Genomic DNA, 26,207 nt, shown 5'->3' on the forward strand with positions numbered 1-26,207 from the left:
TTTTGTTAATTGGTGTAAATGACACGCCCAATTTCTATTTGCTTAATAGCTGTATAAGAGCTTTCTTTAAAGCCTCCCCACTCATTTCTGAGTTTAGGGAAAGAAATCTGATTTTTTTCAGACTTTTATGTTAATTTCAAATGTGCCAAAGTAGCAGTATCATTTAAAATTCACCAGATATTTAATCTGTTTTTTTAAACTTAATTTTTATTAGCTAGCTCTAATTTAAATTTGGCTTTATTGGGACACTTGGGTGGTTCAGCGGTTGAGTATCTGCCTTTGGCACAGGGTGTGACCCCAGAGTCCTGGGATCAGGTCCCACATCAGGCTCCCTGCATGGAGCCTGTTTAAGTGTATTTGTTTTTCTTTTGTCCTTTTCATTTTATTGATGCTTTTTCATTTTTGTTTGAACAATCTTTTATTGAGCACCTGTTTCATGTTAAGACTTACTTTAGATTTTCATAAAATAAAACCCTTGTTACAAAGCCAGAAATTCGAAGCCCAGTAATCATCTCTGCATATAGGTTCCATCCACAAAATAACCCTTTTTTTTCCTTTAACCCTTTATATATTCTTCTATTTTAACATGTATCACATTGTATTGTTTCCACATGTCTGTCTTCCTAAGCGCATGTTGTAGGTGCTCTGTAAAAGTTTGACTGTTGAAGGATGGATGGATGGATACAGTAATGAAGAGATGCTAATAGTCTTATGAGTAAACGCTTACTTAAGCCACTTTTTGACAGGGTATTAGTAAGGTCAGTTTCTAACATAGTAATTGGTAATGTGTTCTTGAACACTAATCCCCTTCTAAAACTCTTCTGAAGATCAATCTACACAACTGCCTGGGAATAGAAGACATAGGACAAAGCAGATACTAAGAGGAAGATAGGTTTCCAGTATAGCATCCGTGGGTCACTTGTGGTTCCAGATGAGACTGTTCTCTGGCCAAAAAAGTCATCAGTGAGATCTCTTTAATGACAGCTTAGTCCATAGGTATATTTTGGCATGAAGGCCTTTGTATTTAATTCAGTAAACAATAGGATCTAGTTTTGTTATGGACCTTTCACATTTCAGGAACTTTTCATTGGGGGAAATAATTATTTTAGACAAACATAAATTGTTTTATGTTCAGTAATATTTGTATGAGTTGGTCATAAAACTTGTGATTTTGGACTAAGCTTTTAGGCTATATTTTTAAACTTTATGAGAAATGTCTTAACATTTTAATCTCCTTAAGACACATCTCAAGTCCAGAGTGTAACCAGAAGAATTCTAATCTCTCTGTTGGTGTCTAGTTATATGAACCTAATATGTGAGAATATTCATGAACAAAAAAGTATATGAATACTTTAGTGAGAGTTTAGTAAATGTAAATGTAGGCTGAGTCACTATAGGAAGATCTTCATATAATTTCATTATATGGTATTAAATTTTTTTTTTCTTCCAGGGTGCTCTGGAACAGGGCTCAAATTCTCAGCTCATGGCTGTCCAATACACAGAAACCACTAGTATCAGGTAAGAAAGTGTGGAAGTTCTTGGCCAAGGAATTTTAAATACCTAGTATTTTAGTGAAGTTGAAAAGCACATTTCCCTTCCACCTTAAACTTGTTCTCATCTGTGACTTTTCTGTTAGTTCACTTAACATACTGCATCAGAGCAGTCAGAGTATACCCAGATAATTTCAAAAGGTTAACCCTCAAATTCCTTAAATACAGATTCAGTTAGAATGCTGTTCAGTCATAATTTTGCTATAAAATTTAAATACATATAACTCTCATCCACAATTTGTATCTATTTCATGAGCCAAGAGGAAGAGAATGTTATTTTGTGAATGAATGTCTGCTCTGTGCCAGGTGTCCTGCTGAGTGCCCTACATGCATTTTATTTTTAAATCTGTATAGTAACTTAAAGTGTAGATAACACAGTCCCTATTTTATATAGAGAAAAACTGGAGAAGTCATTTATTTTTTTATTTTTTTAAAGATTTTATTTATTCATGAGAGACACAGGGAGAGAGAGGCAGAGACACAGGCAGAGGGAGAAGCAGGCTCTGTGCAGGGAGCCGGACGTGGGACTTGATCCTGGGTCTCCAGGATCACGCCCTGGGCTGAAAGCGGCGCTAAACTGCTGAGCCACCTGGGCTGCCCTCGTTTATTTTTTCTAAGCCAGAGTCATAGAACCAATAAGTGGCATAGAATAAGCATTCAGATCTGTTTGATTTAAAATGCGTTTTTCACCACACTGATGCTACTTAAGATTTTGAAGGATTCCAAGGGGTGCTGTACCTAAGTTTGAAATATATGCACCAAACCTATCTCACTAAAAGGAACAGTATGATGGGAGACCATGTAGTGTCATGATTAAGATGCTGGGTTTTGAGTTGCCAGAATACAAATCATTTCTGCCATTTACTTGCTCTGTGGATTCAAGCAGGTTACTTAAGTTTCCTCATCTACAAAATTTTGGCCACACAGAGTTGATGATTAAATTGCGTAATTTATTTACAGCACTTTATATGGTACTTGGCATGTTCAAAAACCAGTAATGACGATGATGTGATATTATTGAAGACAGTATCACTGAAGTGGAAGTAGAGTCTCAGATTCTGTCTGTATCTCTCCCTTAGACTTAGCGTTCATGATTTATTTAATATTACTTTCACATTTACTGAGCACCAGCTGTGTGTCAGTGTATCAGGTACTGAGAATGTATGCCCAGTATAAGTTGAGAGCTGTTCATTATCCTATTAACTGAGAATTGCCAATAAATGGCACTGAGCAGCATATTGGCATATCATGAATGTTTAAAATCCTGAGATACTATATTATCTTGTAGAAATAGGTAATTCAAATGTATATAGTAACTAATAATTCTCTAGTGATCAGAGTATTTCATTGATTTACTATATACATATTTAAAATATTTTTGCTATTTTAATGGAAAATTTTTTTTTTTTTTTTGAGAGAGAGGCAGAATGTGTCCCATGGAGGGGTAGAGGGAGACAGGGAGACAAAGAGAGAGAATCTCAAGCAGACTCCACACTCAGCACGGAGTCCAATGTGGGGCTCCATCTCATGACCCTGACATCATGACCTGAGCTGAAATCCAGAGTGGGACGCTTAACCCACTGAGCCACCTGGGTCCCCTGACAACCTTTTTATTAAGGTAGGCTCCATGCCCATTGTGGAGCCTACTGTGAGGCTTGAACTCATGACTCTAAAATCAAGACCTGAGCTGAGATCAAGAGCTGGACACTTAACCAACTGAACCACCCAGGCACCCCATATATTCATTTTTGATGCATCATTATAATGGGATAATATTTCTTTACTAGTTAAAAACGTTTTTAATCTCTGTATCTTCCTCTGAAGTTTGCTGTGAACCTAAAAGTGCTTTTTAAAAAGTCTTTAAAAAAATGTTTTAAATGAACTACTTATGTATTCTGTATCTGTGAATCTGCCTACTTATTAAAATGTGCCTCTGCCCCAAAATCAATACTCAGGGTGCTTTCACAGTCATTCACAAATTTGCATAGATAGTCCCAGGTGAGGCTTAATTAATTAACAAGGCGAAACTCTGCCTTCTTGTTTCAGCTCTCACACTGTAAACAAGTTTCTTTTTTGAGGTCAATTAGTACCATATTTTTTACATTTTTGGTGGTGATTTCACTGTTTAAAATGATCCTGAAGCATAGTAGAACTACCTGTTGTCTAAGAAAGCTGTGTTATGCTATATGGGGAAAATATACATATTAGATAAGCTTTATTCAGTCATAAGTTATAGTGCTGTTGACTGTGGGTTCAATGGTAATGAGTAAACCATATATATGTCAAAGAAGATGTCTTTAAATAGAAACATAGAACAAAGTTGTTTTATGTTGATCAGTTGACAAAAATGCTGTATCTAGGAGCTTGTAGGAACCTAACCTTGTATTTCCCTTAGGAGAATGTTTCAGTATTTACTAATTCGGTGTTCACACTGACTTTATAAAATATAACTGCCATGAATAATAAGAACTGATTGTGTATTCGGGGGGCGCCTGGATGGCTCAATCGGTTAAGCATCCAACTCTTGATCTCAGCTCATTCTTTAATCTCAGGGTTGTGAGTTCAAGCCCCAGTTTGGCCTCCACACTGGGCATAGAGCCTACTTTGAAAACTAAAAAAGAATTGATTGTGTGTTCAAAATAATATGGTTAGAAATGGTCTCACAGGGAGCAAATGGAATTATTTCAAAGAAAATTCTTATGACTCATTTATAATTTTCCTTTTAGATCAGTCCTTTTTTACTCTTAAAGCTTGATTGAAAACATAGAAGAACATTTAAGAAAGAAAACATAGAAAAAATTAAAAAAGTTAAAAAAGTTAAAAAAAAGAAAGAAAACATAGGTTGTCTTTTTGGAGAAAAATGAAATATTATTTCTTTAACTCTCCTTTAACTTCTGGGCATTAGCTTATTGTGCTTAATAGTAAAAGACTGAAAATATTAAAAACTATATTAATATCATTTGAGTATATCTTTGGGGATATAGTGTAGTTGAGGTACTATAATTTTAGATAAAATTTTATGTGAAGACATTGATGTGGTACTTTTAATATCTATGACCAGCATTTGTTGAGATACTCTTAAGAAATAGGAACCCCCCCCCAAAAAAAAAAAAAGAAATAGGAAACCCATGCTTGGTACTTCACATATAGAACATCCCTGACCCCAGTAACAATCCTGCAGGTTTATATTGTTATCCCCATTTTAAGGATGAGGAAATGTGGTTGCTCAGAGGTTGAGTTGCCCAAGAATACTCACCTGAGGAATGAAGAAGAAATTCAAAGCCGATTTCTACCCACCTGTCACACAGCCTCCTAGGCAAGCACGCCTCATTGATTTGACAGAGTGGTGAAAAAGAAGTTTTCCTCAGACTTTATTTCTGTCACCAAAAATTGCAAACCAATGCAGAAATCTGTTTTCTGATACGTTTATTATTTTTACATGCTTTGCAGTGCACTTGATACATTTTAGAGTTTACAGTGATACATTTTAGAGTTTTCCATTCAGAAATGAGAGTTTTAGTTTTAGCGAATTAGATCTTACAAATATCCTGACCTTGGGCTTTTCAAAATGTCAGTGTAAAAATTATTGCTGGGGCACCTGGGTGGCACAGTCTGTTAAGTGTCTGCCTTTGGCTCAGGTCATGATCTCAGGGTCCTGGGATCGAGTTCCGCAGCTGGCTCCCTGCTCCACAGGGATTCTGCTTCTCCTTCTTCCTCTGCCCCTTCCCCTGCTTGTGCTTTCTCTCTCACTCGCAATCTCTCAAGTAAATAAAATCTTTAAAAAAATTATTGCCAAATGCTGCTAATATTTTGCATGAGAGAAATTCTTATGATTCAGACATAGCCTTAGAATGGGGGGGTATTTTTGAGAGGATATTAAATTTTCTAGTTTAAGAACACTTTGCCCTTTTTTTTCCTTCAGTGGGAACTCAGGGAGTGAGCTCCAAGTGTATTATGCATCACCCCGAAGTTATCAAGACTTCTTTGAGGCCATCCGCAGAAGGGGAGACACATTCTATGTTGTGTCATTTCGAAGGGTAAGTCCTCTTTGAAAGGATAAAGAAGATATTTTGGAATACCTGCTGTGTACAGGGCACGGGGCTGAATACTTTGGGAAGTAAAGAGATGTGAGATAGGAAGCAATGTAAATATACTATGTGAGTGGAACTGGAAGACATGCTTGTTCCTGAGCTCTTGAGCAAGTGAAGACAAACATGGGATTGATGTCAGGCAACGAGTTTAGATCTGGAAAATATAAACGGCCTACTGATTTTTATCCTTTGTCATTCCTATATCTATGCTGTTTGTTTTTAACAAAAGAAGTAAAAACGTGAAATTTTTTTTTAGGCTTTGTGGTGGTAGTCCCATTTGGTTATTGAGAAATAGACTTCCCAGATGTGGGATCAAGGTGAATCGTGGGCTGATCAGTATATTAATGCGGAATGTTTGGATTTATGTTTTTAAGACTTCCTGTTCTTCTTTTCTCTCTCTCCTTTGGCAGACATTTACTCCTCTTGGTGAAGAATGTGTTAGTTTATGCAAAAGGAAATGTTTATATGTGTACTTTTGAATGTTACAAATGTTAAATGGAAACAAAATGCACAGCTATTTACATTCTGTCAACTTTTCCTATAAAACGAAAAAATATTTTTCATAGAGTTGCCATTTGAATGTCTCTGTTAGAGTGCTGTAAGTTAAACCAGGAATACATGAATGAGTTCGAATTCCTTGGAGGTTTGTGTCCTAGGCTTTTCTTTTTTTGAGAATGTAGAGGGGGCCCTGTTAGAAATAAGCATGTGCTAACTGCAGAGTAACAGTTCATTCTGATTATTGTCACCACTAAGTATCTGAAATTCTCAGTTAACTGAGTTCTTTTCCTGATGTATAAATATCTAGTAGCTCAGAATTTTAGTATTAGAGAACTTCGGCATTTAAAGATTAGAGAGATCAAACATTTTGTATATTTTTAGCTGTTAATCAAATACACTTGGGGATTTGGAATTCTTGTGCAGTGCCATCTCATGATTTCTGCCTATCCACAAAATTCCTTGTGCCGGGCTTATTCTCTCAGACATAATTGATGTATGTCTCTACTGCACAAGCCTCAGAGTTCATTTCTAGCAGCAAGGGGGCAGCTGAGAACAGGGTTTCAGCAAGGCTCCGACTGTATTGACTGCTGAGAACTAAGTTGTTTGCCTTAGTGTCAACATAGTCATGTTAAAAGTGGAAGAAAATGAAATCTAGCAGTGCTGTGAAGAGACTTGATAGGTGTTAGAATGAATGTGTTGAAGTATATGTTTATAGAAGCTACCAGACTAAAGTGCTTTTAACCCTCAAATAGCTGAATACTTTTTCTTAGGTTCCAGATAATTTCTCCATTATTTGACCAAAACAGTATATATAGCATGTGTTAGAAGTATCAGTGGTCAAGCCACGGGTTGAAGTCCTAGTTAATAATGTTTTTCTAGGGAATAGAATAATAATCCTAGCCTTAAAGGGATTATATATACAAAGGAAGATGAATGGTGTTATTATTTTAAATATATATTGTATTTCTTGCATTGTAAAAGCTATTTCTCTTTAGTTTCCTGTAAAAAATGCTGTTGGAAAATTATTGATATCCTCCCTGCCCCCCCCCCCCCCCCTGCAACTTTTTGATACTCTAGAAGAAACAGTTTTTTTCACATTCTGGAAAACTGTTAGGACTGTCACATTCTGTTTGGATTTTTTGTTTCCTAATTACTGATTTATCACATTTTGGTGTTTTAGATCAAGGAAAAGTGACATTCTGTTTCATTTTTTCTTGTTTTGTTTTAACAGCAGGGCTAAGGAAGTTAATTTTATCATGATGACTATAAACTGTGTCATGGGACAGGAATTTGGTTCTTAAATGCTGGATTAGGTTCTTTTTGTTCTTGCTAAAATGAAAATGAAAGAAGTAATGACCTCATGCTTGGTTTTTGCTTCCATTTTCAATGTAAAATATTCTTCTAACAGTTTCATCAAAAAGGTGAGGGGCATCATTCCTTGTTAGAAAGATGCAGGCTTTTTTTCCCACGGAAGTTCTTAATTTCATTGACAGATATTACTATAATTGATACTCTCTGATTGCATTGGAATTGAAGAAATACAGATAATTCTAAAGCTCCAAGGTTCGGCTTAGTATAAACCATATGTAACAGAGCCAGTAAGCCAGCCGTATTGTTTTATTTTATAATTGGATATGTATTTAATAAAATATTTTAATATCTAAAAAAGTAGAGGTAGCCATTGACTGTTTGGTCTACCATTATTTAATAAACCTACTGTGTCCCAGACTTCTACCTCCTGACACTCCCCCTTCCCACACTCCTTAATCACATTACAGTTGAGCTGCTGAAATAATTTTCTCTGAGACTCACTCTTGGATAACTGCTGACTTCCTGTTACAGGCCAGCAGGAAAGAATGCTTATGATCCCAGTAATCCTGTCAGAGGTTCAAACCTTTTCCTGTTCTTTTGACTTTTAAGTTTTTGCCTTCAACACAGTGACTCCACTCCCTTTATTTAGTTCCAGGTGTTCATTACTTATTTTCTTATAAGCATTCTGTCTTTTTCTCCTTTCTTTGACTTGTTTTACTATGATTTACAGTCCAGGTGGTGGAAAATAATGTTTTCTCAAACTTCCAAGTCACTTTGAGTGTGGTATAACTGATACATTAAGAAAAAAATCCAATTAGGTTTAATGTTTATTTTTTTCTTAGTGCTTTCATATCATACTCTGTTTGGGGAGGGAGGGAGTAAATTAAAGAATATAATAAAATGAATTCAAAAGCATGGGACAGAAACAAATAAAAAGGCTTATGTAAGGTAGGATAAAGAAAAGTGTAAAGAAAGATAACATTGAGAAAAAAGGCAAGAAAATGATACTTTGTCTATAATTCCACTAAACATTGAAGTACAATTCTAGATGCTGTTCTTTTGTCTTTTAATAAATAGAGAAAGGAATTTTTATCTTGCTGGGGGCAATTTCCCTTAAGAACAGGCTCTTTCATTCACGTGGCTGTGAATTTCAGTTCACCATAGTATCTTCATTCTTGTTTGAGACGTCCTCTCCCAATGAAATGGAAGCCTACTTTTTGGAACATAATTTATTTCTATTATATTTTCTGTTTTCAGTACCCATCCCTCAAATCAAAGTCAGGCACTTAACATTGCATCTACTTCAGGTACAGAATGTAACACACATAAGGAGAACCTGAGCTATGGATGTATGTCTGCCTCAGAGATGTTTCTCTCCCCATCTTCCTGAGTACTTTATGCATTCTAGATATATACCATACTTTTTCTGAGTATTTTATGTATTCTTCGATATAGTACAATATTTGGGTATTTTACCCCTTCTTGGTCTCTCATAAAAAAAACTTAGAAGCAGTATCATATATATGGCATGGATTCTTAGGATAATCTTAAATAATAGGGTCTTACTGTAAGATACAAGAGGATTGAAGAAGCACGGGGAACTGGCTCAGCAGCTAAATAGTCCTATGCTTGTGTTTCCTAGACTGGAACGTATACTAGGCCTCATAGAGATTGGAATAGTGGCTTGTTGTCATTCCTGATTCCAGAGCAGCTCCAGTGATTTCATGTTAGTCTTTAGCACACATCACTCATCCAGATTTTCCATATAGAGGATCTGATTGTGTGTGTATGTATGTGTGTATGTGTGTGTCTCCCCACATATGTCATCTCTTATGTGGAATCTTACTGAGATAGCCTGGCTCATGATTCATGGTCCATTCATTTGTGACCAGGGAAATAGAGTTGATTTCAAATGTATTCTCTTGGTTTGTAAGCCAGCAACTTTATGCAGAAGGGAACAGCTTAGAGCCACTCTTCTGACAAAATGATAGTGGTGGGCTTTTAGAGCTTCACGAACTGTTTATCATACTCTACAACCTGGCTTTTTAAAAAAATTCTTATATTGGTCCCTAATTGTTTGATCTACAAAGTTATCTTCTTGTCTATATCATAACTCTCTTAAAGGCAGGAAGTGTCCTAGCTTTTTTATTACCACCTGTCACACTCAGCACAATGCCAGCTACTTGATGTTTAGTAAACAAAACAACTTTAGGTAATGGTTCACTAAGAGAAATCACAGTGATGGAAGTTTGTTGCCTTTCATAATCATTTAAGGGGTATTTTTGTATCTGCTTTGCTTAAAGAAATGTGAATCTACCAATCCAAGGAATAGCATAAGCAGTGCTGAATTCTTTTTTTTTTTTTTTTTAAGATTTTATTTGTTTATTCATGAGAGACACACACACATATATGCACACACAGAGGCAGAGACACAGGCAGAGGGAGAAGCAGGCTCCATGCAGGGAGCCCGATGCGGGACTGGATCCGGGGTCTACAGGATTACGCCCTGCCTGGGCTGAAGGCAGCCCTAAACCACTGAGCCACTGGGCTGCCCAGCAGTGCTGAATTCTAACAGAAAATTTAGAGGTGACCTTTTTCCATTTATGGTTGCACTCGCCAGAGATGCATCATTTTTGTTCTTGTCTCTGAATCTAAACTTTAGAGCTGAAGAAAATCACCTGGCTGAAATGTTTGACTATGAAATGTTTAATGGCCACTAGGTAGAACTTTGAGGTGTTTACATCCTCATTTTTTAATGTTTGGCAGAAACATTTTAGAGTAGATTGTTGTTAGACCTCATTGCTTTCTTTTTTTGGAGAAGAGATGATGTCTAGTATCTGTACATTCCAGCAGCAAGAACCAGAAACTTGAAACTTTGGACAAAGTATAGAAAAAGCTCTAATTATTGCAGAAGGATGATTTGTGATGTTTCAGAATGTCTGCCAAAGATTGACTCCTATGGAAGGCCAATAAAAAAAAAATTCACAGAATAACTTTGATATTTCCTAAATGTAATGCCTGGATTAATACCTGATATATGCTTAGAAGAATGGCATGTTTTTTGTTGTTGTTTTTAAAATTTTTATTTATTCATGAAATAGAGAGAGAGACAAGCAGAGACATAGGCAGGGGGAGAAGCAGGCTCCCTGCAGGGAGCCCAATGCAGGGCTTGATCCCGGTCCCTGAGATCACGCCCTGAGCTGAAGGCAGATACTAAACTGCTGAGCCACCCAGGCGTCCCTGGCATGTTTTTTTTCTTTTAATGCATGTTATTTATTTCTTGGAATTACTATTATATATATATGTAAAATCCTCAGAGACAAGAGGAATTTCCTTAGTAATCAAGGGATATTAGTCACTTTATAAAGTCTACTTCAGAAGGATACAGCTCCTTTTGTTTTGGGACTTCACAACTGGAGCATACACGTCAATCTTGGAGTTTGGCCATTTTCTTATCTCCATTTTCATTGCCTTTTAGCCAAATTCTTTCTCTACATGGAAAAAAATGTGAATAAATGAGTTTGGAAAGATACTTGCATTTTTTAAAAAGTCTTATTTCAGAAGAAAAACTTAGAAAAAAACTTTTAGCAGGTCTTTTTCTAATGATTTTTAACTTCCTTTGAAATGTATCTCATTCAGGCCTGATGCACATTATAAAAAAACAGAGCAGAGTTGTCTGAGTATCCACTTAACCTGGGTTCACTTAATGATTAAATCAGTAACATTCTCTTTCTCCATGTTCTCTTTTATTTCATTTATACACAAATGCTGACACCTTCAGTGTATAAGACCGTTAACAGTTTTAAGCCTCTTTCCTATGCATAGTTTTGTTAATTCCTTACATATAATTAAGTACTCCTAGTCCTGTTTTACAGGTGAAAAAATTAAGGCAAAGAAAGGTAAAGTGACTTACGTAAGGACATAAGAATTGTAAACAGTAGCGCTAGGGCAATAATTAAAGTGTTCTAATTTAATACAATGATGTTTTTCTTTATACTCTAGTGTTGTATTTTAGGTATATTACAGAATATGTAAATAGCATAATTATTCCTCCAAAGCCAGTCATGTTTCTTTGCCAAATCTGCTGGCAATTATCCTGGAGTTACTGAATTAACAATTCAGATTTTTTGTTGATTACCTACCTGATGATAGATTAAGTACTTTATTGGGTTACACTTTTATTATAGCAGAGAATAACCTGATGATCTGCAAGGTTTCAACCAGAGAATAGAATAAAATAGGCTTGGAAAGTTTCTGGTTTCTTTTTAAAACACTCAGGGGGAGAAATCTTTGCGCATCTTAAAAAGGAAGTAGTTTAGCCAAAATAGACACCCTTGTAATGATTGGTGCCCTAGAATGAATGTCTCATAGAGAAGAGTGGTTTTTGTGTATGTGTGTAAGTGCATTTTGTTATGGATTCTGTGTACTGCATGCCAGATCCTCGAGATCAGAAACTTTTGATCTCAAGCTTCTTGTTAAATATGAGTTACTGTTGTGTGGTTTTAGAGGATTCAGTCATTTGTTCCTTGGCTCTGTAACAGATTGCTAGCTAGCATAAACATTTCTATTATTTAGACTTTTCCGTGCAAGCTCTCAAGTAACTTGTTTAATGTTTGAAAAATGATTATTTGGTAGTCTGTGTAACTAGACTTGCATATAGTTAATAGCCCTGGACACAGAAAATTTATAATTCACAGATAATATAAAATCTTCAAAATTCTCAGGATGGTGGGCAGATCTATCTGAGTCAGGACAATTTTCCAACTGTTCGTTATTTGTGTGCTTAGTTTAGTATCTTTATTTTATAATGTGTTTTTCATGTACACGTTTTAATCTCCATTTTCAGGTTGAATGCTTTTTCTGGGCAGGGATAAAAGTCTCTTCATTCTGCTTTGTCTTTGTACAAGGTCCGCTGCAACACACTCCACTGTGCGGAGCAAGTCCTAAATAAGTGGTGGCTGATCAAGCCACTGCTTATTTGTGCCCTTTAACCTTATTTTTTATATCCTCCTGTTCAAAAGATTACTAGAGGTGGAGTTTATAGAAACAAAGGAGGAAAATTTTCCTGAATGAATGTTTAAAATTACTTTTATAATTCGAATAACAATGAAAAATTTAAAAACACAGTCTACTTTGATGTGGTTGCAGTCTTAACTATAGAATAAAGCATTTCTGAAAGACTAAAGCACCCCGAAGAAAGGTAGGATTTAGTCATTGATAGCTTACAGTTTTAATAATTTCTTTCTCATCAAATTTCAGATTTTTCATAATACAGGAAGAAGATATTTCTTGAAGGCAAAATCTCATTCTAAGAATATATTTTTTTACATTATGAATATATGATGGGAAAATTTTTTGTTTTTTTAAAAATTTATTGATGGAGACTTTAGAGACCAGCATTCCAGCCCTGACTCTGCCACTCACTATTTGCTGTGTAACTTTGGACAAATCACTTGTCTCTTTTGTCCTTAGTTTCCTTATCTGTAGAGTGATGAGTACCTTCTCACTTTCCTTCTGGCTCTGGAAATCTACAGCATTCTTCTATGAGTGTGTGTTTATGTGTGTGTGTGAGAGCACTGTCTGCTTAGAAATCTGTGGTATTGTGTTTGTTTTTGAAGTCACTAAAGTAACTCAGTGGAGTTAGTATAGTTTAAGGGTTTTAGAAAATAGCTATTACAAAAACAATAAAATGTCAAGGTGGGCCCATAAATTAATGAGTTTGATTTTTTTTAATAGCTGGTGGTCTTGTAATTTATTTAATAATCCACTCTCATAGTGCTTATAATATGTCAGTCTCTAATCCTCATAATATCCCTATGAGGTAAGTACAATTATTATCCTCATGTTGCAGGTGAGGAGCTTGAGGCACAGCGAGGTTATTTAATTGTCCAGTATGACATAGTTTGGAAGTGACAGAGCCAGAATTTAACCAAGAAAGTCTGGCTCCAGAGTCTGTGTTTATGATCATATCCCTCTCTATATTGCCTTTCTAGAACTTTTATATCCAAACGTCTTCTCTTTCAAAGTATTCAATTTGGAATTTAATTCCACGGATCTCTGTGTTCAGAATATATAGTGAGTTGCTTCAGGTTAATTTTCCAAAGAGAACAAGATCAAAGACAAAGCCCCATGGAAAACCAAGCCACATGCTACATAAAGTAATAGTGTAGGAGGAACAGCAGCTAGCAGGGCAACAGAGGGAATGATTAAAGATAGAGAAGGAGAACTGGAGTAGTATACTACAAATGAAGTAAAAAAAAAAACCTGACTTGTTTATTTTCTTTTAGAAACATAGAGGTTGAGAAAGAGAGTTCAAAAAGGAGGTGGTCAGCAGTACTGGACATGACCGAGCTCGCTGAATGAGAATGAGAAATGAGGAAAAACTCATTGGTTCTATATAAACATGGAAGCCATTGGTGATTGGAGATTATAGTTGTGGTAGAACAGATTCAGAGCAGAATTCAGATTAGAAGTCAGTTAGGAGACAGTGTGAAGGAAATAAAGTGGTAGGTTTCATAACTTGCATTGAATGGAAGGGGGATGGCCTGGATATAGTTAAAGGAAAGAGCTAAGGGTGCGGGCACGCGAGTGTGCACCCACGTGTGTGCTTGGGGGTGTGTGTGTGTGTGGTGTGTGTGTGTGTGTGTCTGTGTGTGTGTGTTTTAAGGATAGGAGAGCTGTAGAGGTAAAATATAAGGCAAATGCAGACTATTGTGGTTAATTTAGATATATTGGATGTAAGAAGGAGCATATATTTTATTCTCGACAGTTTTAAAAGAAAAGAAACTAGTCATTGTTTCTCATCTGTATTAATGTTTTTTTCCTTAGAGCAGAGCATAAAGTTGAACAATTCTTACTTGTTTATTTGCATGGGACTACAAAAAAAATGAGAGTATGGAATTAAAACCAGATTTTTTAAAAATAAGGTCATATTTAAAGTATTCCATGAAACATCTAGTCTTCTAAATCTTAAATAAAGAGGTGGTTTTTAATAATGCTGGAGATTTGGGGCACCAGGGTGGTTCATTCAGCTAAGTGTTGGCCCTGGCTTAGGTCATGATCCCAGGGTCCTGGGATTGAGCCCTACATCAGGCTCCCTACGCAGTGGGGAATCTGCTTCTCTCTGCCCTCCTTCCCTTCTCCCCACTCATGCTCTTCCTCCCTCCCTCCCTCCTCCCTCCCTCCCTCCCCCCCCTAATAAAATCTTAAAAAGAGAATAATGCTGTAGAATTTTAAAAATTAAAAAGTTAATAGAACTATTTCTAACTTAATTTATACATAAATGGTTTTGGATCCCCCCCCCCCCAATATAAAGTCAAAAAACTAGCAAAGTAGGCTGTTAAATCATTTTATGTCTAAACAAAGTTTGGTGCAAGCTTCTTGATGATGTCACATATCTTAATTATGGAGGAAGCAATTATTATGGTTAGGAAAAGTTGATGATTTATGATCTGACTCAGGATTAAGGTCTGAAACACTCGTGTCATTTCCTCCCCTCCCCCATATATAGTGATTTGTTCATTTTGGACTCAGATTTGTTTAACTTTGACACCATCAGCAAATCTGAACACTGACACTTAGTTGGTTTTTCCTGAAAATCCTAAGGCTAGTAGTAGTGTGATATTTATTTTAAGGCCTTGATGCTAATGTATGAAGAGCCTATTATGAGTAGGCTTTGGAGTTTTCCAACTCCTAGTATGGGAAACACTTTGGAACCCAACAAGATGGATGATTAGCTGAGACTAGGAGTGTAGAGTATGTCTAACTAAATAATTACGTGATTGTTTGCTTAATATCTGTTTCCTTGCCAGGCTTTAAGCACCCTGATGGCAAGAACTGTGTCTTAGTCATCACTCTATCCCTAGTATTCACTCTAGTATCAGATGTATTGCAGATATTCAGTAAATGTTGAAGAAATGAACAAACCAGCAAACTGAATATCAAATCCACCAATTTGACACCATATTCTAAACTAGTTTATATCACCATAATGTGATAGAGAATTTGTGATAGATCAGCTTCTTGACTCTTTTTATCAGGGCCATCTATGTCTCACTGTAAATCCGAAAACCAGTCTTTGAAAATTAATGAATTCAATTGCAAAGGCTAGTTACCATTTTGCATGAGAGAAGCTATACACTCAGGAGGATCTCTGTGTTTCAGAGTTGAAACACTGATGTCAGTAGTACATGGATAGAGAAGATTATTTTTCATTTAGGATGCTAAACAGACAGTGGTGTCATTTTAAGCTCCAAAATTAATAAGCTGCAGACTGAACAAGCTCTGTATTTTTGGAGGCCCATTTTTAATGTACGTCTATGATGTCTCTAGGATGATGGGAAGATGTTAGCATTTTATTCTCTGCAGAGTGTTTATTTTGAATATGGAAGGTATTCAAGAAAAGCTTATCGACTTAACTTGTTAAATCTTCCATAGACTATTTTGAATGATTTTGGTGTCATCTCCATTTGATCACAATATGCCTAGAAGTAAATCTTGAAAATAAAACTAAAATATGTCCTCCAGAATACACAGGTCTCTGTTAACTCGGTTTAGGTTTTATAGATATTTCTCCATTTGTTATTGAATAGGAATTCAATAACTTATTCTATTAAGAATGAGTCTGCCTTGGAGGAGGTGTCAGATGCTTACTTTGAAGTCTCTTAAAGAGACTGCTTGCCTTCTCCCTATAAAATGTGCTTTGAATTAGCAGCTTTTCAGTATCTGTTCTGGTAGGTACAAGCAGTGTGAACTAAAAATAATGATATATAGTCAAAAAACATTTTTTCCTTGACTTTGAAATGAAGAAAATCCAACTCAGAGCTATGCAGGCAGACATTTTTTTTTTAATCAGATATTTATCCCCTCATTTTCTGTATGTTTGACCCTGACCTTTCAGTCTTCTATTTTGCCATCAGGCCTTAAGACCCAACTGAGTAATAAAAAAGTGGAGATCCTTAGATTGATGTAGGTCAGTGTTTCTGAAACATTTTCATTTCATAACTCCTCTATAGTTTCCAAACATAAAGAAACATTAGTGAGAATAGGGGCACGGTCTTATTATTATGGATCTCCTCCGTATATGGCTAAATAGAATCCAGCTGGATTCTTGTATCTGCTTCCACATTAATCATTTCTTTTTTGGTTGAAATCTATGAAGAAAACCTGGCCTCACACGGATGATATGGCTGGATAAGGAGGGAATCTTTTTAAAGCCTTTCAGATAATTGTGCGTATTTTTCTTTGATAGGACACCATTCAACAAGAGAGAGTTTCTTAAAGGTTAGTTGCGGTGCAGAAGCCAAATCTATGAGCTTTTAGCACTTTGATACCTTAAAATCCATTGATTTTTCTTACACTTTGGATATTTTACCCATGCGTGATTTTGTAACATCGCACGTTGGTCATTTGGAGAATATTGGCTCGCTGAGTTATACAGATCTTCTACATGTTCACACATTTTATTATTCATTATTTTAAAAATCACATTCTTTAAGACCACTACAAATATTATCAGAAAGGTCTTTGAGTATCAGGAAGCTGTTAAGGTTATGGTAGTAGATGCAAGTTTTCCAAAATTCTGTTTTTAGTTGAAGGTTCAGATTTTACTATTGTCAGAAATATTATTAGCTGTTTTCCTTTAAGTGTCAGGTTCCCTTAATTCATTTCTGAGTAAATGTTGATCAGATACCCAAATCTAAATAACTATAGGTTGTCTGTCTGATATTTTTTCAAGTAAACTTCATGTTCCATTAAAAAGTGGCTGATAAAACTCACAACTCAATTACACAAATGATTTTCCTCTAGACAACCATTATGCTTGGCAATGCAGCAGAAGTGCCTTATGTATATTTCCTTTTATGTCATACAGAATATTAAATCTACTCAAAGATCAAGATTTATTTTTATTAAAAAGTTTTTTTTAAGATTTTATTTATTTATGAGAGAGAAAGAGAGAGAAGCAGAGACATAGGCAGAGGGAGAAGCAGGCTCCATGCATGGGAGTCCAGCATGGGACCCAATCCTGGGACACCAGGATCAGGGATCACACCCTGAACTGAAGGCAGACGCTCAACCACTGAGCCACGCAGGCGTCCCAAAGATCAAGATTTAATAAAATTAATTTTTATTGGTTTTATCAAGGCTGTCCTTCAGTTAAACTGACTTTGTGTGCGTGCATGTATGAATGTATCTGAACACAGGGTGATAAATAATACGAGGAACTCTAATATGTTTGGGCCCTACTGTGTTGGGAAGGCACCAGAATTGCTTTTGCACCATCACTGTAAGTATCAGTAATAGTTGTTCCAGGATGAATGATGAGATTGAAATATGTTACTCAACCCTCAATCTTAGTACTGCTTTTGGTTGTTGCCAAGCATTCCAGAAAAAGATCTTTGTTGCTGATTACTTGGAGCTCCTTTTGAATGAATATAAACAAAACATCAAGTCTGTAGACTCTTTTATTGGTAATACAAATTCACAATTCTGTGGTGGTACAAATATTAACTTCGTCTGCATACTTGCAGCTAAATCTTTAACTTGACGAATTACTGTATGATTGTAAGGTAGCAATGCTGTGATTTCTTTTACTGATTTATCAGCAGGCACTGAGCAAGGTCTGCTCACCGGAATTTTATTAACTTCTCAGCTATTGCATGAGCTTCCGTAGCCAGTGCATCATGTAGCTTAACATAAGATCTTTCAGTCATCTTTTCATTTCTAGTATGAAAAGCTGTAACAAATTTTAATTTTTTTTCAAATTTTAATTTTTAAAGAATTCATCACATCTTTGTTTAAACTAATCAGTTCCTTTTTCTTTGAACTCTACAGACTGGTCTCAAAATGACATTGCAACTTTTTAAATTTTTATTTTATTTATTTATTAATGAAAGATACAGAGAGAGGGAGAGGAGAGAGAGGCAGAGACACAGACAGAGGGAGAAGCAGGCTCCATCCAGGGAGCCTGATGTGGGACTGGATCCCTGGTCTCCAGGATCACACCCTGGGCTGAAGGCGGCACTAAGCCGCTGAGCCACCCGGGCTGCCCCAAAATGACATTGTAACTTAACTGACACTGTAGTATTTGAAATGTTCTGTTGTGTAAGAGACAATAAATAAATTTTTAACACCTATAATACAAGAGAAAGATAGCTTTCAACATACAGTTGTTTCTTATTAACAGTCTCCACCAGTTTCTTTGGAATTTGATTCTGCCTTTCATGAGTCAACAGTTGTCTAATGTATCAGGTTTTTTTTTTTCCCCCAGAATCTTAGATGTAGACAGTACGGTTGTGGAGTAAGGAAGCAAGACTTCCTATGCCTGGGTGGCTCAGTCAGTTAAGTGTCTGTCTTTGGTTCAGGTCATAATTTCAGAGTCCTGGGATCGAGTCCCACATCAGGCTCCCTGCTCAGCGGGGAGTCTGCTTCTCCCTCTACCCCACCTTCTCCCTCTACCCCACCTTCTCCCTCTACCCCTCCCCCCTGCTTGTACACATGCTCTCTCTCTCAAATAAAATCCTTTAAAAAAGGAAGCATGGATTCTAATCTCCCATTTTTAAGCCATTTATTCAACCTTAAATATAAGAAAAATCTGTTACAGATATTAAATGTAAGAACAACAGTTTTAGGTAAAATCCTTAAAATTTAAAAATTTTCAAGAAATTTAAATATCATTGTAAAACAGACCGACAAAATGTACTTTCTTCTTTGTTGTATTTAGATGACAAGTTGTAGTAGTGAAGTCAGTCCATGTAACAAACTGCATAATAGTGTTTTCAGGACTTTCTCCATTAGTCTGCTATGTGATCATAAGGCGTATATATCTTAGAATTCATTTTTTCATGTCTTAGGAAACCTTTTTTCGGGAACTATTTAATGAGTATTATGATGACCTGTCAGGAGCAAGGGTTCCGATGATAGAGAAGACATACAGCCTCTGTGCTCACACAGCTTCTATTTTAGTTGATGGTGTTGATCAGAAAACAGAAAAAGTAAACAGATAAATTTGTAAAACAATTGGCAAATACAAGTTTTATGAAGCCAATTTGAAGGCTTTTTCAATAGTCCAGGCAGTATGATGGTTGCAGTGGTTTGATGAATGGGTTCTAAAAATATTTTGCAGATAGATTCAGGGGAATTGGAGATATATTAGATATGTTCAGATTTCTGGCTTGAGTGACTAAGTAGATAGAGGTGCCATTTATTGAGATGAAAAGGTTTTGAGGTAGAGCAGGTTAATGTTTGGTATGAATATTAAGAGTTCTTTTTTGGACACGATTAAGTTTGAAATGTCCATGAGACATTTCAAGGGAATCTGTCACATTGGCTCTGCGAATTTAGGACATGGGAGAAGGAGAAGTCTGAGCTAAGAAGGTGAATTTAGGAATTAACAGTTTAGAGATAGTTAAGTCCATGACAGTGATGGAATCATCTAGGAAGAGAATGTAGAGGAAGAAGGGGACTCAGGACTGACGGAGAGATTCCATTAGAGAAGGTTAAGATAACAAATGAAACTGAAGTAGAACAACTAACAACATAGAAGGAAAGCCAGGAGAGGAGATGTCTTGAAGAGGGAAGGAGTGGTTGGTTTGAATTCTGCTGAGAGAGCAGTTAAGATGAAGGTAAATATCCACTGGCTGTGTCAACATGAAAGTCATTGGTTTGTCCTTGACAAGAGCCCTGTAGTGATGAGTTGGAAGTGAAAGTTAGATTAATGATGGGGGTGCCTGGGTGGCTCAGTTGGTTAAGTGTCTGACTCTTGGTTTCAGCTCAGGTCATGATCTCAGTGTCCTGGGATCGAGCCCCAAGTCGGGCTCTGTGCTCAGTGCAGAGTCTGCTTGTCCTCTCTCTCTCTGCTCCTCCACTTGCTCTCTCACTCTCACTTTCTGTCTCTCAAAAATAGATAAATAAAATCTTTAAAAAAAGATTAACAATGGATTGGTCATTAAGGAAATGAGGACAGCATAACTATTTTAAGGATTTTGCCAATAAAAAAAAAGGATTTTGCCAATAAAGAAAATTTTTTTAAAAAAGATTTTATTTATTTATTCATGAGAGACACAGAGAAAGAGAGAGGCAGAGACACAGGCAGAGGGAGAAGCAGGCTCCATGCAGGGAGCCTGATGTGGGACTGGATCCCGGGTCTCCAGGATCAGGCCCTGGGCTGAAGGCAGGTGCCAAACTGCTGAGCCACCCAGGCATCCCGGATGTTTTTTTTTTTTTAATCCCAAGATACAATGTCAAATTTTAAAGAATGAACCAGTAGGTGGGAAGAGAGCAGTGTTAATTGGAGAAGTGATTAAGTCCTTGACAAAGAGCAAAAGGGTGGAATTCCTATCACTACTAGAAAGATTGTCCTTTGCTAGGTGGGATCTTCCTCCTTTTATGGTAGAGGCAAGACAGGTTCATAGGGTAGGAGTTTTGGTTCCAGGAAGATAAGAGAAGACACCTCTAAGGGTTTCTGATTTCCTGTTGAACTACACTGTGAGGCCATCAGCTGAGTGAGGATATTGGAGGAGGTATAAGGGATTTGATGAAAAAGGGGCAGGTTGGAGGGGCACCTGGCATCTTTGAGTTTCTGTCATCGGCACTTTGAGATCTTGTGACAAAGTGCCATTCCTCCTTTCCTTCTTCTTTCCCTTCATAGTTCCAGCTAGTGGAAGCTAGAAAATTTACAGGACTTAGAGATGCAGCCTAACAATATTATTTTGTTTTTATTTGGCATGTTCTCTTTATCATTTTCAAAGTAAATAACCTTTAATTTTATGCTTTAATTTTAATTTAGTGTTTACCTTGGATTTCTCCCTTACTGCTTTCTGAGGAGTTAGCCTTGTTAGCAACCAGGGAACTATCCCACTTACTTGCAAGACTCTTATAAGAATAAAATCTTGTGGCCAGTTTAAATTTAATTCTCTGCTATATGAAGCAAAGACTTGTTCTTTAACATAGTTTGTAATTAAAATTAATAGTGACATTTGTGTCATGCAGTGCTGTTTTTTTTTTTAAGGTGGAGATTAGTATCCCCACCTTCCCCCACCAGCTTTATTGAGATATAATTGATATACAACATTGTGGAAGTTTAAGGTGTACAGTGTGATGATTGGATGCACATATATACTGCAAAATATTACTTTAGTAAGGTTAGTTAACATATCCATTGCTTTGCATAATTGCTTCTTTTTATTTTTTTAATTTTTTTAATTTTTTTTAATTGCTTCTTTTTAATAGAACATTTAACATCTATTCTGTTTGCAATACTGTATATGATACAGTATTATGAACTATGGTGACCATACTGTATTTTAAATAGCCAGTATTTGTTCACCTTATAACTGGAAGCTTGTACCCTTTGACTAACATCTTCCCATCACTCCCACTGCCCCCACCCACTGGCACCCACTACTCTGTTTCTCTGAGTAACATTCTGTTCTGTTTGGCTTTTTTTAGGTTCCATATGTAAGTCAGATCATGTAGTATTTGTCTTTCTCTGTCCTGCCTATTTCACTTAGCATTAATGGCCTCAAGGTCCATCCATCCATGTCATTGCAAATTGATAGGCTTTCCTTTTTCCCCTTCTTTTTCATGGCCGAATAATATTCCACTGTATGTACACACCACATTTTCTTTATCCGTTCATCCATAGGTAGATGTTTAGGTCATTACCCTGTCTTGGCTATTGTGAATAACACTGCCATGAATATGGGGGTGCAGATAATCTCTTTGATATAGTGATTTCATTTCCTTCAATATATACCCAGAAATGGGATTGCTCAACCATTTGGTAGTTCTATTTTTAATTATTTGAGGATCCTCAACACTCTTTTCCTTGGTGGATTAAGAAGGGGACTCAGGTAGAGGGTTTGTAGATTTTTTTTTGAGGTATAATTCATATATAAGCTACTGTACATAGTTAACTTCTCATTTTATAAACTTTGGTGTGCGTACATATCTGTGACAACATCACTATAGTCAAGATAATCAGTACTGGCCATCATTCCCAAAAGTTGTTTCCTGTTCTGCTTTGTAATTTCTCTCATTCACTCTCTCCCCTCTTGTTAGTAAGCCACTGATCTTCTGTCACTATAAATTTGTTTACATTTTAGAAAATTGATCTGATACGGAGGAATCCTACATTATGTCTGTTTTATTTACGTCCATCATAACTATTTTGAAATTCATCCACCTGTAACTTTATCAGTAGTTTTCCTCTCTTAAGATTCCATTGTAGGGATATTGCTACAACTTGTTTATCCATCCACCTTCCACTCTTGACTACTGTTAAGTAAAGCTATTGTGAATATTTGTGTACAGATCTTTGTGAGGACGTGTGCTCTTATTTTTCTTGTATAAATACTCAGGAGTTATATGGTAGGTGTATGTTGTGTTTTTTAAGAAATTGCCAAACTGCTTTCTAAAGTGATTTTACTATTTTATGTTCTCAGAAGTATGAGTGTTGGAGTACCTCTGCCAACGCTTGATGTGGCCAGTCTTTTTAATTTTAGCCATTCTCATAGGTGTTAGTCATATCTCATGGCTTTAATTAACATTTCCCAAATGACTAATAATTTTAACCATCTTTTTATGTACTTATTTGCTGTCCACAAATCTTTGTTCAAATCTTTTGCCCATTTTTAATTGTTTTCTTATAATTAGTTTTAAAGTTCTTTATATATTCTAGATACAAGTTCTTTATCAGATACTCGATTTGGATACACTTTCTTTCAGTCTGTTGCTTGACTTTTCTATTTCTTATCAGTGTTTTTCAAAGAACAGAATTTCTTATTTTTGATGAAATCCAGTTTATCAGCTTTTTTTTTTTTTTTAAAGATTTTATTTAAGAGAGAGAGAGCAGAGTGAGAGACCTCCTCATTACAAGCGGAGGGGAAGGGCAGAGAGAAAGGAAGAAGCGGGCTCCGTACTTGAGCAGAGAGCCTGACATGGGGCTCAATTCTAGGACCGTGGGATTATGACCTGAGCCAAAGGCAGATGCTTAACCAGCTGAGCCACCCAGGCATCCCATCAGCTTTTTCTTTTCTTTTCTTTTTTTTTCCATCAGCTTTTTCTTTTGTGGATAGATTTTGTTGGTGTAAGAAATCTTTACATAATCCAAAGTCACAAAGATTTTTCTCATGTTTTCTTCTAAAAGTTTTATAGTTTTAGGTTTTATGTGTATGTCTGTGATCCATTTTGAGTTAATTTTTGCAAGTGGTGCAGGGATGAATCAAAGTTCATTTTTTGGTATATAGAATCCAGTATTATATTCTGTGCTATGTTTTCATCAAATAGCTTTTGATGCAAGATAAAAAAGCAAAGCCAAGTTTCAAAGATTGTACAAGGCTGTCAGTTTCCTTTGTGTTATCCTTAACTTTCTTGTTAGGTCATACACTTTGCCAGGACGTCTTAAAACAGTATCCTGTGATTGAACTACTTCAACTTCAAATTTCCAGTCTTTATACTTAACCAATGAAATGTTATTTATACTCTTTGGAAACATAACATATACTGTAGATAATTATAGCAAAAGTGTAACGGGTAGCAGAAGATATTGCCAAACCAAGGTTCTGGAGACCAGATGAAATAAACACATGACATGTGCCCATACAGATCACAGTGGTAGGAAATACACAGAAAAGTAAATGAAATGAGAACTAAAATTAAAGTACTTAGAAGAAGTGTCTGCTACTTTTTGTTTAATCTGCCAGTAGTTTTTTCCCCTTTATTTAAAAAGAGCTTCAGAATTAGACCCTAGAATTAATCTCTTAAAAATGTATGTATGAATATGTGTATATACACATACACGTGTTTTAGGATTGGCTTAAAGAGTAGAAAAAGCACAGGGTAGAGTTCATCCTGTAGCATTGTGCAGCCTTATTCAGAAGAAAAGAAGTCTTTCCACTTAGTCATGAATCATTACTTTTTAGTTTAATGCAGAAAATAACTTTTAGGGGGCTGATAGAGCATCATCTTTTGGTAGGCAGTCATTAGGCATGGACTCTGGAGTTGGATCAATGTGGATTTCACCCAGCCTTGTTCTACTGCTTATAGACTCCAAGACTATAAGGAAATATTTCTCAGAGCCTTAGTGTCCTTATCTCTAATACAATATTTTTAATAATTACTTCTTTCTAGGTAAATATGTTTAAATGAAAAATCAAGTATTAGCACCATACTTAACATAGTGGGTGTTCAGTATATCTGTCACTAGGGATTGACCTTTGAAGCTTATAGCTTATGGTTGGAAGAACCTATAAATGGATAAGACAAGATGAGGTTTTGTTGTTTTTTAAAGATTTTATTTATTCATGAGAGAGAGAGAGAGAGGCAGAGACACAGGCAGAGGAAGAAGCAGGCTCCATGCAGGGAGCCCGATGCAGTACTTGATCCCAGGACTCCAGGATCACGCCCTGGGCCAAAGGCAGGTGCTAAACCACTGAGCCACCCAGGGATCCCTAAGGTTGTCTTTATTAGATGTAGCATAGTTGTCCATGATCCCTCCCAACATCAGCTCCACATAGGGATTCATTTTGATGCTATTATTTTCCTTAACATCCATCAATAATAGAAAATTGGCACATTTGGAAAGTATGAAATCTGTAAGATTGTACAGGGGCTTTTATATTACTGTCTGTTATCTAACTAGGTTTGTGAAGGCTTGATTTAGATAGTTTAGATCTACCCTTTATCTGTTTTTGGGGGGAAAGGAAATCATAAGTTTGAAAGAAAGGCCTTTCCCAAACAGAATCTCCCTTGGTAGTATAACTTCTTATAATAGTCTTCCTAAAAAGTGATTTTAGAGTTATTTTATTTTATTTTATTTTATTTTTTATAGAAAGAGCACGAGTGGGAAGTAGGGGCAGAGGGAGAGGGAGAGAGAGATTTTTTTTTAAGATTTTATTTATTTGAGAGAGTATGCCTGCACATGAGCAGGGGGAGGAGCAAAGGGAGAGAGAGAAGCAGACTCCCTGCTGAGCAGGGAGCCCATGCAGGGCTGTATCCCAGAGCCCTGGGATCATGACTTGAGCTGAGGGCAGACACTTAACCAACTGAGCCACCAGGCAGGCGCCCGATTTTATTAAAAGTTTTTTTTTTTTTTTTAAGATTTTATTTATTTATTCATGAGAGACCCAGAGAGAAGCAGAGACACAACACAGGCAGAGGGAGAAGCAGGCTCCATGCAGGGAGCCCGATGCAGGACTCGATCCCAGGACCCTGGGATCACGACCTGAGCTGAAGGCAGGCAGTGAGCCACCCAGGCATTCATTCCCCCTTAGAAGAATTATTAATAACATATAAACACAATCATGTACAGATTTTTTTTTTAATTTTTATTTATTTTTGATAGTCACAGAGAGAGAGAGAGGCAGAGACACAGGCAGAGGGAGAAGCAGGCTCCATGCACCGGGAGCCCGATGTGGGACTCGATCCCGGGTCTCCAGGATCGCGCCCTGGGCCAAAGGCAGGCGCCAAACCGCTGCGCCACCCAGGGATCCCTTGAATTCATATTATAAAATAGCTCAAGTCTATTCTGATGAAATAACTTCACTAAGTCTGAGGCTTTGGGGTCAGCTTTATAGTTATAAAGCTTATTTTTTAGTAAAATATCTAAGTATTTATAATACTCTACCATACAGAAAGAAATGGTCAATCTAATTTCTGTGCATATATGATTGCTGATTACTTGAAAGCTGTTATCCTCCTAGAATTATTTTACTAATCTTATATTCAGCAAGAATACAGTGTTCTTAAGCAAAATACT

The 26,207-nt window shown here is 36.5% G+C and overlaps 1 protein-coding gene across 1 annotated transcript in view; it reads left to right on the top strand.

The window, feature by feature from the left end:
• The window catches only part of ATF6 (activating transcription factor 6), a 198,332-nt gene that overhangs the window by 82,900 nt on the left and 89,225 nt on the right, over positions 1-26,207 (top strand). Inside the window, exons 13-14 of the mRNA XM_041773611.1 lie at positions 1,451-1,518; positions 5,473-5,587. Of these exons, the coding sequence (XP_041629545.1) occupies positions 1,451-1,518; positions 5,473-5,587 (183 nt within the window). The remainder of the gene's footprint in view (positions 1-1,450; positions 1,519-5,472; positions 5,588-26,207) is intronic.

The sequence above is a fragment of the Vulpes lagopus genome, chromosome 11, assembly GCF_018345385.1.
Source record: "Vulpes lagopus strain Blue_001 chromosome 11, ASM1834538v1, whole genome shotgun sequence".
In the NCBI taxonomy this organism is placed as follows: Eukaryota; Metazoa; Chordata; class Mammalia; order Carnivora; family Canidae; genus Vulpes; species Vulpes lagopus.